Here is a 14,193-nt window from a genome sequence, read left to right on the forward strand (position 1 = left end):
ATTTTGAAAACTGTCATAAATAGCCTCGACTTGCATTTGAAGTGGAGCAGAGTGAAGAGTCGCTTCTGGCACATGCTGCTGGTGGAATCGCAAGCATTGTATAAAATGGCAGTGGTCTGATCTAGTCACCCTGGTGGCAGCCTTACCATGACACAGCCGTGCCTGGTGGAATCGAGCCATAAGGGCATAATGTACTGCAATGTGTGTCGCCAGCTTCCTGAAGTAGTGGAAACGCCCTTAGGCACCACCACATCATAATTCATGGGAAAAGTGGACAACACAAGTGTCAGCCACTGATTCAAAAGTCATCACTTCACCTCCATTGAATGAAATTCCAACAATGACTTGCGGCATTTTCACAGGTATACCTGGGAAATCTGGTGAGCATATACATACAGCTCTGCTCACCAGAACAGCTGTGGGTCTCTACCTGTCTGTGACACAGGCTTCAGTGCTGATTGGCTATTACTTGTGAAGTGTAACCAATCAGATAGTGCTGTGGGCAGGACACTGAGCAAGGCTACAGAGTGTAGTATGATTATAATATATAGTGTATTATTATCTATTGTATGTCTTAGAATACTACAATACAGTATAGTACTAGAAGTATGCTGTATAGTCATATAGTATAGTATTATAGTTATTATTATTAATAATATTCTTATATTTATCACTACTATGGTGGTGACAACAGACAGAGAGAGGCTGTTACATCAAAGTCAAGTGAATTTTCTAATTAATTCAACCCTGTTCCCAACTTTCTTTTCTTTTTTGATGAGCCAAAATGTGAACTGATCCGTGACTCAAACCGTGATACGATCAAAACCATGCACCCATTGCACCCGTCCTTGGTGGGTATAACTTGACTTGTGACTTTCTTGACCTGTGCAATACCTTGACTTGACTCGCTTGATTCTCACCACAGTAACCTGGGACTTGCTTGAAACTTGAAGGTTAAAGGGACAGTTCACCCCAAAATCAAAAATATGTATTTTTCCTATGGCCTGTAGCGCTATTTATCCATCTATATAGTTTTGGTGTGAGTTTAAGAATTTTGGAGGTATTGGCTGCTGAGATGTCTGCCTTCTCTCAAATATAATGGGAGTAAACTGAACTGATCTTCTTGTGCTCAAAGCACCAAAAACAAAACAAACAAACAAAAATAAATAAATCAATAAATCAAAACCAATATCTCTTTCCAAAAATTGTGATTGCGATCACTAAATTTAATCCACATACCTTGTTGTGAGCAGTTTCATATATTGTTTATTCTAGTAGAAAGGAATGTAGTTCCAGTAGATTCTACTTCATAAAGAAATTAGTTCCTACATGAACCTGCTCACAACAAGGTCTGTGGATTATCTTGATTTTCTTTGTCATGAATAATAAAGAGGCATTGGTTTTGAATTTTTCTCCAAAACTCTGCAATTCACACCAAAAAGATGTGGATATATAAAAGCCAGGGCAAAAATATATATTTTTGATTTTGGGATGAAGTGTCCCTTTAAGACTTGAGACTTGCTTGAGACTTGCATATAAGTGATTTATTCCCACCTCTTCTATGACACTTTCATAACTTAAAAAAAGTAACAGGTTGATTTATTTATTCACACAAAAAAAACAAAAAAATTAAGACTGAACGAAACAAGCAGTGGAGAGTACAGAAACCTCGGTGAACTTGTGTGGCTTCCCCTGTGAGTGTGAATCAGTCTGAGTCTGTATTTTCGAATTGTAAGTACAGATGAGAAGAGGGGTGGGGGGTGGGGAGTTGGTAATGGGTGGTAAGTGTAATCGGGGGGTGGGGGGCGGTGGGGGGGCAGGAAAACCCATTTCACCCGTTTCTTTTTCGGTGTGATTTGTCTCTGCAGTAAAAAACACCAATGAGTAATGCTGTCCGTCAATAACGTACACATTCCCTTCCCCCAACTCACAGCGCTCATGATATTTTTACACTTCCTGTAGACTGAAACACAGTGACAAAGTAATGTGTGTTGTACACAACAATGCAGTCCAATGTCTTAGATAAAGCTCTATGGAGATTCTGTTACACTAATGTAGCACTACAACTGGAATGTAGACAAACGACAGATTGAATATATGTTTATGTATTCAGGGTGCTTTGTATACTGTATCTCTTGGTGGTGTGGTGTTTCTTGTTTTCTGTTATATATGACTATTATTGCTGTTAGCACTTTATATGATGTACATTTGCACCATAGCAAGGTTAGCTGCCTACAATATAATGGTTTTACTACTGAAAGCACTTACACCTTGAATAGCACTGAATTTGAAACAGTTAGAATAAACTTTAAAATAGATGCTTCTTCCTTCATAGCTAATTGGAGCTCAGTTGGTGATTGTGGTTTGCAAAAGTTATGGGAAGCACCGAGGAAGCACTCCTTTCTGTGGAAAACAGGAGCCTTCTGTACTTTCATTTTCGGATTACTAACGTTGTCAAATTAATGAAGCCCCTTTTACTTAAGGACATGATGAAGAGGTCTCATAATATGACTGCTACTATTGTTGAGAGATGAGAATGTGAAAGAGATGTTGTAAGTCACTGATAATGATTTCATTCTGATGGAAATGTGTGGTTAGGTATGAAGAATGGTTTAGTATGACACGAATATGTTGGAATTTGCATGTATTTGTAACATTTTCTTAATTAACATCAAGCTCTGAATGTTAATGTGTTTCAAGGGCAGATAGAGAGAACAAATGAGGCAGTTCTCTCTAAAAACTGAATTAATAAAGCTGATTCTGAGTTATCAAAAGTCTTTCACTTGCAATTTTGTCCTGGTTGGATCACTACGGCCCAACAGCAGGAACTCTTCATTCATCTAGGCCTGGGTGATGTAGCCCAAACTGAGCCCTTTCTGCATCAATTTATGGTGGAAATATCTTTGTTATGACAATTATTATCTAACAGGACATGTGTGCAAGCGAACAATTCACTATGTTACATATGCTGAGGTGCTGCCACCAGTTACGTCACCAGAGGCATTGTTATGTCTATGAGTTGCATTCTGGTGGTATGTCATACAAAATATTACAAATGAATACTCTGCTACTGAAAGTTACTACAAGGAGGTTTTAACTGGTTATGACTTTTTCTATATAGTTATTCCTGACACCTGCCAATTGGTCGGATTCTCCTCGAAATTAGATGAAATGAGCCTTTGTTTACATTTTCCCAGGCAAAGTTACAGTGAGTACTACAAAGGATATTTTTAGTTAGAAATCTTTAATTTTTGATGCTATGTTTTGTGTTTAGTTTGGTAGAAAAACTGCCACTTTTGTCTACTGGAGCTTCCAAAATCAATACAATATTAAATTTCCTCATAACAGCTTGAATGTTTTTATTGGGGGAACATATATGAGATTCTTATGTGCTGGTTCTTCATTGGGCGCCCTGCACAAATTAATTATGTATAATAATGTGACAATGCTTATCATGGTTAAGATCTGGGTGGGTTTGGGGATAGAAGACACCTGGTTAGAGTTAGGAAAACATCATGGTGTTGATTGATGAAGATCTTATATGGGTATTCACGGGTTCCCTTCTAGACATGTCTAATTTTGAGTATCAAACACTTAATTTCTTGAATCCATCCATTTTCTTCCATTTATCCGGAGTCAGGTTGCAGCGGCAGGCTAAGCAGAGTATTCCAGATGTCCCTCTCTACAGCAGCGCCCTCCAGCTCCTCCGGGGGGATCCCGAGGCATTCCCAGGCCAGATGAGATGTGTTATCCCTCCAGCGAGTTCTAGGTGTACCCTGCTGTCTGGATGGGCCATGTAGCTCTCTCCACAACAATACAGACACAGGTCGGTTCTTTGAAACGGGCGTTTTATTGCTTGGGCATATCTCTGCTACCTCCTCTGCTTCTCGCCGTCACACATACGCTGTGAGAACTATATTGTAAAGAAACAGTGCAAATATCCAAATGAGCCACAAGGCACAATGAACATGAAAATAAAAACAAATATAACTTGGCGCTCAGCACCGACATGAAATGAAGAACATTTACAGTTTGAATAAATACCTCGTTGGCCGCTTGTTGTTAAGAGAGGTTTGGTCCATGAAAATCCTTTCAAGTTTCTTTAAGTTCCTTAAAGTCTCTTTATCGTCTGCTTAGGCTTCAGACATTAACATGAACTGAAACAGATAAGGCCTCGTGAGGCGTTCGCCTTGCGCTGTATATAGTCCCACAAAAAACTTGACCGTAGGTGCGCCACAAAAAGAAAACATTGGTTCCGGGCAATAAATGTACAATTTAAGCAATGAACTACAGTATATGTGCTTGCAACATTTTTAGTAAATTATATTATTTTACCTTTTACACAACAGATTTCAATACATAAATTTTAACCTTAATTCAAATTATTTATTTATTTATTAACTTATTTACTGTATAAAAATTCCTGACCTTCAATTATTTATTAGTGTATCATGTGGACAGAATTTATTTGACAACACTTACAGGCCAGATATCCAGATGGCTCCTTTTGATGTGACGTAAGAGAAGTTCTGCTCTGAGCGCCTTCCAGATTTCCAAGCCTCTCACTCTCTGATGCTGTCCGACTTAAAAAGAAAAACTGTTATACTGGTGAGCTGACCTGTCTTTTTTAATTCACAATGTTCTCCCTATCTGCACTCATTTTGTCAGTCCACGCTATTTCTCTTGTTGTTTCATGCCAATGGTGCAACCGAAGAACACACCTGTTAAATCACTGGCTGTTTATGTGTTCAATATATGAAATACAGACAAGACTTGAGCCACACCATCTTGTCTCCAGTATGAAGATCTTGAAATAGGACAGACTATACAAGAACACAACATGCAAAGTTCAAGCAATCAGAGAGGAAATACAAAATTATAGAAATTTTTACAAGAGAAACTGGTTACGGTGGAGTTTCCTGCTGTCAGTTCCATATATACGCTTACTACTTCCTCGTGTTGAACATTTTGCAGAATGGAGCGTGTTGTACTGCTGTTTGGTGTTTTCCTGCTGCAACTGAGTGAAACAAAAGGTAACAATTTAATTTTACTATATTTATATTTCCATTGTTTATTGACTTTTCTACAGTAGGTGTTATACTGTAACACTATTTAAGTGATATTGTTACAGTGTTGAAACCATTTTTTGAATGATATAGTCATAGATATATCTATGGATATAGTCTTTAGAAATTTATACAACTTTCTGTAATGTGCTCATTGCACTGTTTCAAAAAATGTTGCAAATAGAATGTAAAACTAAACAGATTTAATGAGATATGTTCAGATATACAGTTATGTCAGTTATCACCTCGCCCTATATGAATGCAGACACAGTTACAACAGTTACACTTCAGTGAATGACATCTGTCGTCTTTGAAAAATCCTGTATCTTGAGATGAGCTGCTTTTATATTTGACTCTATACTTTCTGTTTGAAATACTTGATTTATTGATTTATTTTGTTTGCCTAAATAAGTCAAATTTAAATAGAAGAGACTTAAAAAAAATAATACTGGAATCAGTCTCAGCTTAATAATCAGCTGACCAGACTGAACTGTCTTTTCATTTAATTTTGAATTGTTGAAAAGTCGCAGGTGGTAGTTCAGAGGTCTGGAGCCAGACTCTATCAGACTATAAAATATGCACCTAAAAGCTTTCAACTGACACGCTAAATTAAAATGAGACATGGTGGCAGGCATCAAGAATAACTATATAAAAATGGCCAGTCTTCTTGTGGATGGTCTTGTTTGCTCATATAGGCCATATAGAGGCATCAGTATTAAAATGAGGCTGTTTCATGACCAGTTACAAAGTCCTTGTAGTAGCTTTATGTCATTAAATCAGTTAAATTTACTTTATTTCACTAGGATACTCCATCCATTATTGATACTGTTTCCTCTAAGTCTTGGGTACATATATTAAAATTAAAATTTTGTAAAAATAAAGTTGTCTGACTCTATGCCAACATTAATGAATCAGAGATCCACTATAGGTAACTATTATTGAAAAGATAAAAATATAAAGCTGTATACAAAGCTCTAGGACAAAAGGGAACTTGAAGTAATCTCCCATGCACCATGTGATTGTCAGTATCTTCTAACAGTATTAAGTAATATATACATGTGAAGACATTTTTGTGAGAAAAGAGAACTGTTGCAATGTGCAGCAACAGAGAAGCAAGACTTCAGCAGCATAAAGCATGAAGCATTTCTACAGAAACCTGATAAAACCACATGCGGGAACCAGTCAACTGAATTCACACCCTTCTTCACAATTTATTTGAAACCTTTGTGTGCCTGACTTACAGTGCTGTGATACAGATTTGTTAAAGTGTATGATGGAACGAAGGAATGCAGTTAGTCAGAGATCGCAACGTTTACATTTACAATGAAGAAGTCATTAGGAAACTGTTACTCTTTACTGGAGGTACTGGAGCTTCTGTTTTCTGTAGGTGTAAGTTTGTCACTCTAACCAGTTTCAGTGGTGTAAAAAGTACTGAAAATCTGTACTCACGTACAACTTATGTTACATTACTACAATATTACTCAATTATAAGTAAAAGTACTTGTATTAGAAAAATACTTAAGCAAAAGTGCAAAGTATTCCTCTCAAAAACTACTTTTTTAACCGTTGATGTTTATTGTATATTATATATTTTGTCTGATGTTTAGTCTGAATCTCCCCCAACTCCACAGTCTCCTCCTTTTTGTGCAGTTTTCATTGTTCAATAACTAGTAATTATTTTGTCTGGTGGAGCATCAAACAAAATAGTGTCAAACGAGGTGCAGTTGTTGCCATTTCTAGACAATCGATTAAAAAGCCATGAATACATTTTTCGTTGTCTAAATTCTTAACAGCGATTAATCGATAAATGATTCATTATTGACATCCTTACTCCAAACCTGTGCTCCTGCAGCTTTTCATTTTTTGTGTCCTGGCATTCATTGGCCTGTTTGGGGTCAGATCACCTTATTGGCTACAAAAATGCAGATGAAAACTTAGGATATTTATTCAAAGTGTACTCACTACTCAATTATGATTTTTAAAGTAACTAAGTAGATTACATAGTGTAATGCATATGAGTATGAGTTTGAGCAAAAGTACATGAAGTAGTAAGCAGTAAGTACTTGAAAATCTACTCATAAAAGTAAAAGTACCAAATAAAGTTACTTAATTACAGTAATTTGAGTATTTGTCATTAGTTACTTCCACCCTGGCCACATTTCATACAGTGAATTATTGCACAAAACAGACTGAGGATAGACTCTATATAACTTCGTTTCCACCTAACCGTAGCTTTTACTATCAAGAACTAATTTTCAAGGAACTAAAAGGTTCCTTCAGGCTGTTATCTGTGCTTCTACTAACGTCTAATGAGGTTTGAAGACTGAATGAAAATTGCGCAAATTAGACTGCTGATGAATTAATAAAATAATATCTGTTTTTCCAGATCATCATCATCATCTTCTTCCTTACAATATAGCAGCATATTGCAATATACGGAGTCATTACCACTGTATCATAAATTGTATCATATCACCAGATTCTTGCCAATACACAGCCCTATTGATAAGGATGACAGTCAATGTAGCAGTACATGGAAGAAGACGCATCTGATTTTACCCCTACAATGATGGACGCTTTGTAAAAGACAATGCCGTATCGATATTTCTGATGAAGAGTCCATCACATCATCTTTGCCAAATTAAATATTGTTTGTTAGATTTGAGTTTATCTCAATTTGCTATTATGATCATCCTACTGAAAAAGCTTGAGAACTTTCGATGTATAAAGACAAATGCAAAATATTACCTAAAATCGTCTGTGCTGAGTAAATTCAGTACTATACATGTATATTAAATTGAGTTGTCACAGTGAAATGTTAAATTGCATCTGGATTTCACACCGCTGAACAGAATATTTACCCTGTAGGTGTTGCATATAAAATATGGGTAAGAAATGTAAGCAGTGGTGGACAAAGTACTGAACCCCAGTACTTGAGTCAAAGTATAGATACTCCTGGTCAAATATTACACTTCAAAATTGCTCAGTCAAAGTTTTACTTGAGTTAAAGTACTAAAGTACTTGCTTTTAAAAATACTTAAGTATTAAAAAGTACACATTACAAAGCACATTTCCTAAAATCAGTACATTGCTGTATTGTTTTCATGATGCATTTACAGAAGCTTGTAACTCTCGTAAACCACGTAATGATGCACTGATGCTTGTAGAACCACTCTGCTACACAAAGCCTATAGAAACACCTATAAAAACTTCAGCATAGAAATGTAATCAAAAACAAAAAGGACAGCTGTTGTCATTTTCTGATATAACTGTATTAAAATCACATCATAAAATTAGATTGAAGCCAACTGTAAGGAGTTCTCCAAGAGATTACTTTCTGACTTCAGGAGCAGTATATACATTAATTATGTGGTACTTTTTCACTCTGATAAAAACAATCCAACATTTATTTCTCTTTTTCTAATTATAATAACATCTTGGGATTTAATTTTGTCTTTCTTCTGCCATCGCCATTACCGTGTTTTGTTTGAATGAAAGAGAGAGAGAGAGAGAGCTTGTGCTTGTTACAGAGAGCGCCTGGATGACGTATTTCTGCTTTTACATCAGTCCCAGTTGAGAGCGAGTACTGTGATTGGTTTCCTTCTGTGAGGAACACAGCGTGTGGCCAATCGCATTTTAGAAAAGTAAAAACAATAACAGCTGACTTCAAACCAATACATAGCCTAAAAGTAATGAGTAACAACAACCTTTCTAGAAATGTAGTGGAGCCAAAAGTACAATATTTGTCTTTGAAATGTAGTGGAGTGAAAGTCAGAAGTTTCCAAAAAACCAAAAACACATACTCAAGTAAAGTACAGATACTCAAAAGATGTACTTAAGTACAGTACTCAAGTAAATTGTTGTTACTATCTACCACTGAATATAAGGACACATAATATACAGTATGGGATCGCACGTAGAGCCTATATAAAAGGCGGATGGTTAGAAATATTTATTCATGGGATAATAGAAGCTTAGTGTGATTGGTAGAGATGTCAATCAAAAGCAGAATCAGAAATTCTATCAGTATTTTTTTTTCTTTAGCAGATCCTTCAATTCCACTGCTGACGCTGTTAAAATGGCAGATTTTCTTTTATGCATCTTTGAATGCAGGACTGCAACCTCTGAACTTGTAAAGTTCTTCTTTTTACTATTTGGTGCTGATTTCATTAATGAACGCTTCCTGAAACACTTTGTCATATGGGGCAGGAAGCATATCCTTATACGCTATTATTGGGATGTTAATTAAAGTTAAAGTTAAAGTCTCAGGCATGTGCACTCAAATACACACAGGCCGATCATTTACATCGCTATCTGAAGTCACGAGCATTTGTTGAATCTGGCGTGACGTGCATATGAGCCCTTTGTGCGAAAAAAGTAAGATAAATTTAAAATAAGAATATGAAATGCATGAGGCTCATTGATCTGTTGGTCTTTTCAAACCAAGACTCGATAGTCTGATAATGGTATATAAAATTCAATTTAAAAATCTAACCATCATTGAATCAATTAGTAGGACACAGTAGCTTGTTATGCTAGGACATTAACTAATATACAGTAACAGAAGTAAGAAATAACAGCACTGATTATATAACATCTAAAAAATATTCAGTTAAAAATACACAAGTGGTTCTTCCTTAAAATTCCTCTTTGTTTATTCTTTATACTACAACACTGACATGTCTTTGACTATTTACACATCTAATATATAGAGCAACTTTAGCATTCAGTTGAAGTTGTATCTGTGTATATATGAATGTAAGGCCTATATTCAGTCTCCTTTTAACTGTTTTTGGTTCCTATTAACCGAAGGAAAGGTTTAGATTTTTAGCTTCTAAATGCTCCATTTTGTTATCAGCTAGGCACTAATTTTTTTCAGTCTGTTGTTTGGTGCTAAGCTGGCAGTATGTCCTTAGAGCTTTTCTTGCTGAAAAAAGCTGCATGCTGCAGCTGAAAGAGAGAGAGAGCTGTGACAGTGAACCAAAACAGCAGGACATAAAACAAAAAACGATGAGCTAAAAGATATTTTATAGAGCTGAAGAGTGATCAGTTTCTGTGGGTTTGTCACCACGAGCGACACCTTTCATGTATAAGTTGTCAAATACATTATTAATATAGAAATATTGATTATAGCTGCTTTGATCATACAGGTGATTTTGATATCTGTTCTTTTGCAGGTTTCAGCACTGGGACTCCTGTCTTTGTGGAGACAGGAAAGGATTTATTTCTGCATGTGAATGAAACAGTTACTCTTGGAGAAGATGATGATATAACATGGAAAATCAATGGCAGTAAAAATATTGGAAAGTCTGATGTTGATAAAACAACATTTTACAGTCTTTATAAAGGAAGAGCTGAAATAGATAGACAAAATTACTCTCTGCGTGTGAAGAATGTACAACACAGTGACAGTGGAGATTACAGAGCACAAGTTTCTGGTGAGAAAGACACCATTGTAGCTGAATACAAGGTCACAGTTCAGGGTAAGTTTCTTAACATTTCAAATGTTGATACACAGCAGAACCCTGTTTCAAAACCCTTCACACCTGTTTTGTCTTTTCTTCCAGATCCAGTGTCCCCAGTTCAGCTGACAGTGGACTCCTGTAACCTCACAGTGACCTGCAGTACAGTGGACTCTCACATCAGCAGCACTTTCAGATGTGACAACCAAACCTGCTTTCAGGAGGGACGAGAGAGATCAGAGGCCAAAACCCATCCTTCATCTATCAGCGTCTACGTCAAGCATGACCATATCATCTGTAACCATAGCAACCAAGTCAGCTGGAAACAGGACAAGAAGCAGATTGATTTTTTCTGTCAGACAGAACCAAGTAAGATTAAAAGACATAATAATAAACCAATAGTTATCCATCCATCATAACCATCCAAAGATTTAACAGCCAAGTTCTCTGGAGGTAGAGTGGTTCAGTTTAGCACAATGGAGCCACATGTAAAAACAAAAAATCTCAGATGTAAATTATTCTCTCAACACTTTGGTAAAGGTGGAAATATTGTGTGGCTTTTTCAAAATGTTTTTTTTTATTGAGAGAATAAATCATTGTGTTTTACAACATAGATCTTTCTTATCATTACTTTATATTTGGGAAAAGGCTGGGATAAACACTACTTGTTTATAGCACAAAGGACTTCACATTCATGCCTACTGTTTTACATCCAAAAAAAGTTAGAAAATAAAATCACCAGGTTCAGTTGTTTTCAAGTATTGTATTCATTTGGTCCAATATGACTGGAATCAAATGCTGAAGTGTTTTCACCTCTACCCAAAGGAAAATACCTGCATGTTTTTCAAAGAACATTCAGACGTTTTCACACATTTTCTCTCATGAATGTATCTGCGATAACCAACCAATCCCAGTCTTCCTCTGCTCTGCACAGCATAACTTAGAGAGAGGAAGTTTTGTAATCATTGTCATGTGCAAATCATCATCGTCTTTAGATATGTCACCACACACTGTGGGGGGAAAAGATTTGCAGCTGATTTCTTTTGAAAGGTAGTCAAGATCTAAAAAGTTGTGTATCTAGGGACTTTTGGAAAGTTTTGCTCTGCTTCCAGAAAACAGTTCTACTTTTTTTTTAGAAATATCTTACAATTAAAACTGCAATCATTTCTGATGTATTTCTTTGGTTTCTTTACAGCTACTGCTGGAGTCAGCAGAATTGCATTTGGGGCTGGTGCTGGTGTTGGTGCTGTTGCTGGCTTTGCTGCCCTTATGACTGTCCTTTTAATCAAATGTAAGTCACGTCATGCTTTTCAATGCAATAATAATTGTTGCAAGTACATAGAAATCCAGTATGGCAGCAGAGCATACCTTTAATACCCACAAACCTCCCATGTATGATTAGGCAACACCATCAGAATGATGAAAGACAAGAATAAATCCAGTTGTATGATGAACTTGATTGTCTTTAGGAAAAATATTCAATCAAACTGAAATAAAAAAAGGGATTTAATAGAATGGCAGACAACAGAATGCTGGCAGTGTGAAGGCTGTAAAATATCATTTTGGAGATAAAACTGAATTTAACTGAATTAAATGAGCAAATTAAATGTAAAGTTCAATACTTATATTACTCTGGCTACTCCCCTACTAATCTCATGTTTGGAAAAATAACTGCAAACAACACTAACTCTAGGTTAGACACTGCAAGAAGAAAATAGTTTAAAAATAAATTAATGCTACTGAGGAAAATGTACATTTTAAGAAAATCAACTGTTTTTTATGACTGATCTACAGATAAAAAAAAGAACAACAGCAATACAGAATATGAAGTTCCTCAGGTAAGCAGCACATTTCTTTTCCTTCTTTTTACCCAAGTCTCCAAACTTTGCAAGTCAAACTGAGGAACAGATTTTCACTTACATTGTTCAACAATTAAAGCCCCGTTTTCAGAAATAAAGAAATAATTTTAAAATCAAACGCTCTGTGTGAAATCTAGCCTTCCTAATGCATTGACCAGCCTATTATCACTCTACTCTATTAGTCAGTCTGTCTAAACTACCTCCATCATTCTTGCTACACCAGATTCTGCACTGAGTCTGCTATGTGACAAATGCCAGCGTCACTCTCTGTGCTGCTTTCTTGTGTTACACCGTCTTGCTGTGAAGTGAAGAATGCACAATGATCCATATATTCAAACATGCTGGTCGAGTTCTGTCGAACAGCAGGTTTGCATATGTACAGCATATGTAAAGCAAAATAATAATAAACAGTAATAAACATTTCATTTTCCTAACAAGGTTATTTGAATTATTTCTAGAATATCAGACCGGCCCAAACTGTGAATGAGACTCCTACAGAAGATGCTTCAGGTAATTCTCCGACCTCCACTTACTGCTTGGTGACATTTCACACTGGACCTGGAGAATCCATCAAGACCAAAAACACCCCTAAGCCAGAGACTGTGTATGCTCAAGTTAACAGAGCTGCAAAGACCAACTGCAGAACTCACAAGAACCAACACACAGAGCTGGAAAGAACTGATCTGATATATTTACAGGAATAAACCATGGTGGTCTTCCAACATACCAACACACACAGGGCATGCTGGATCCTCTTGCCATCCTGTCTAAGAAAACCCTTATTTGTAATGTAAATATAAGAATTTTTATTTTTGTAATGCTTTGGCATGGTGTCCGGCACCAATCAAGGCAATAATATGGGTAAATGTAGGCAATGGGCGCAGACACAGAGAGACTAACTTTGAATAAAGAGAAGATTCTTGGTGGAAGAACCACAAACACAGTGATTTTATAAATAGATAAGTTATACTGTTAAGTTAAATGACTGTAAATAAAGATGGATGAAAAGTCTCCACCTCCTCCAACTGTACAAAAATGAATCAAAATATCCTGTATATGAGTGCTGCCATCTTGCACACCGGTGACTTCATTTGTCATTTGTGTTTATATAATGAAACAACTATCTAACAATCTAACTGTTCAAAACATCACCATGTTAAGAAGTACCTAAAATGACAGAAACCATCTTTGAAAAGATGTATTTTATGTGTAGTTTGATGTTTTAATTTGGCCCATGTGCTTTCTATTACAACTGGGGAGGCAGGATTTATGACTTGTTCTGCAGCCTTCCACCGAGGGATGACCGAGGTGCTTTGGCTTCAGTTTTGGGGAGCTGTGATCCTATCAATTTATAATATATATTGTTGGTCACATTAGGATGTGAACCCTGGAATATATATTTTCAACACTCTCATCGCCAAGTGATATATGTTCATTAGCATTCAGTCTGCAATACAGTGGGGTTATTTACCAACATTTATGCATACTGTGAACTTCCTTCGTCTTATGTTTGGTGCGTCTATGTACAATTTTACCTCAGATAAACAGTCCATCATGCTAGCTGCACAAAATGTGAAAACAGCCAAATCTGTATATTTTCACCAGATATTCAAGCATTGTGGTTTATGTATAAACCATACAAAGAAATTAAAATGTTGTAAAATAATTCCATGCAATGTTAGAGAAGGTGTCATAAAAAGTTGCATTTGCTATTTGAGCGGCACTTAATTATTCATTATTGCCAATACATGTGTTTTATTATTTTGAGTTGCTTCATAAGCCATTTAATGTACAGTGTGTAAGTTC

At 36.2% G+C, this 14,193-nt stretch overlaps 1 protein-coding gene and 1 long non-coding RNA gene across 2 annotated transcripts; both read left to right on the plus strand.

Annotated features, from left to right (window-relative positions):
* The first annotated feature begins 4,893 nt into the window (after positions 1-4,893).
* Positions 4,894-11,098, plus strand: LOC146318013 (CD48 antigen-like). Its single transcript, XM_084733124.1, has 3 exons — positions 4,894-5,033; positions 10,244-10,549; positions 10,634-11,098. Exons 1-3 carry the CDS (start codon positions 4,976-4,978, stop codon positions 10,945-10,947), a joined length of 678 nt encoding a protein of 225 aa, XP_084589250.1. The 5' UTR covers positions 4,894-4,975; the 3' UTR covers positions 10,948-11,098.
* Positions 11,099-11,747: 649 nt separating this feature from the next.
* LOC146318014 (uncharacterized) lies at positions 11,748-14,104 on the plus strand. Its single transcript, XR_014771692.1, has 2 exons — positions 11,748-12,366; positions 12,846-14,104. It is a non-coding gene; the product is annotated as an uncharacterized LOC146318014 (long non-coding RNA).
* The last annotated feature ends 89 nt before the right edge of the window (positions 14,105-14,193 follow it).

This window comes from Lutjanus erythropterus, chromosome 12, assembly GCF_056507025.1.
Source record: "Lutjanus erythropterus isolate fLutEry1 chromosome 12, fLutEry1.hap2, whole genome shotgun sequence".
NCBI lineage: Eukaryota > Metazoa > Chordata > Actinopteri > Lutjaniformes > Lutjanidae > Lutjanus > Lutjanus erythropterus.

Bases quoted from the DNA above. Each gene is read 5' to 3' on its own strand.
- LOC146318013 (XM_084733124.1), top strand. From the start codon at position 4,976: ATGGAGCGTGTTGTACTGCTGTTTGGTGTTTTCCTGCTGCAACTGAGT. The intron at 5,034-10,243 runs GTAACAATTTAA...GTTCTTTTGCAG, and splicing joins GCAACTGAGTGAAACAAAAG to GTTTCAGCACTGGGACTCCT. The intron at 10,550-10,633 runs GTAAGTTTCTTA...CTTTTCTTCCAG, and splicing joins ATACAAGGTCACAGTTCAGG to ATCCAGTGTCCCCAGTTCAG.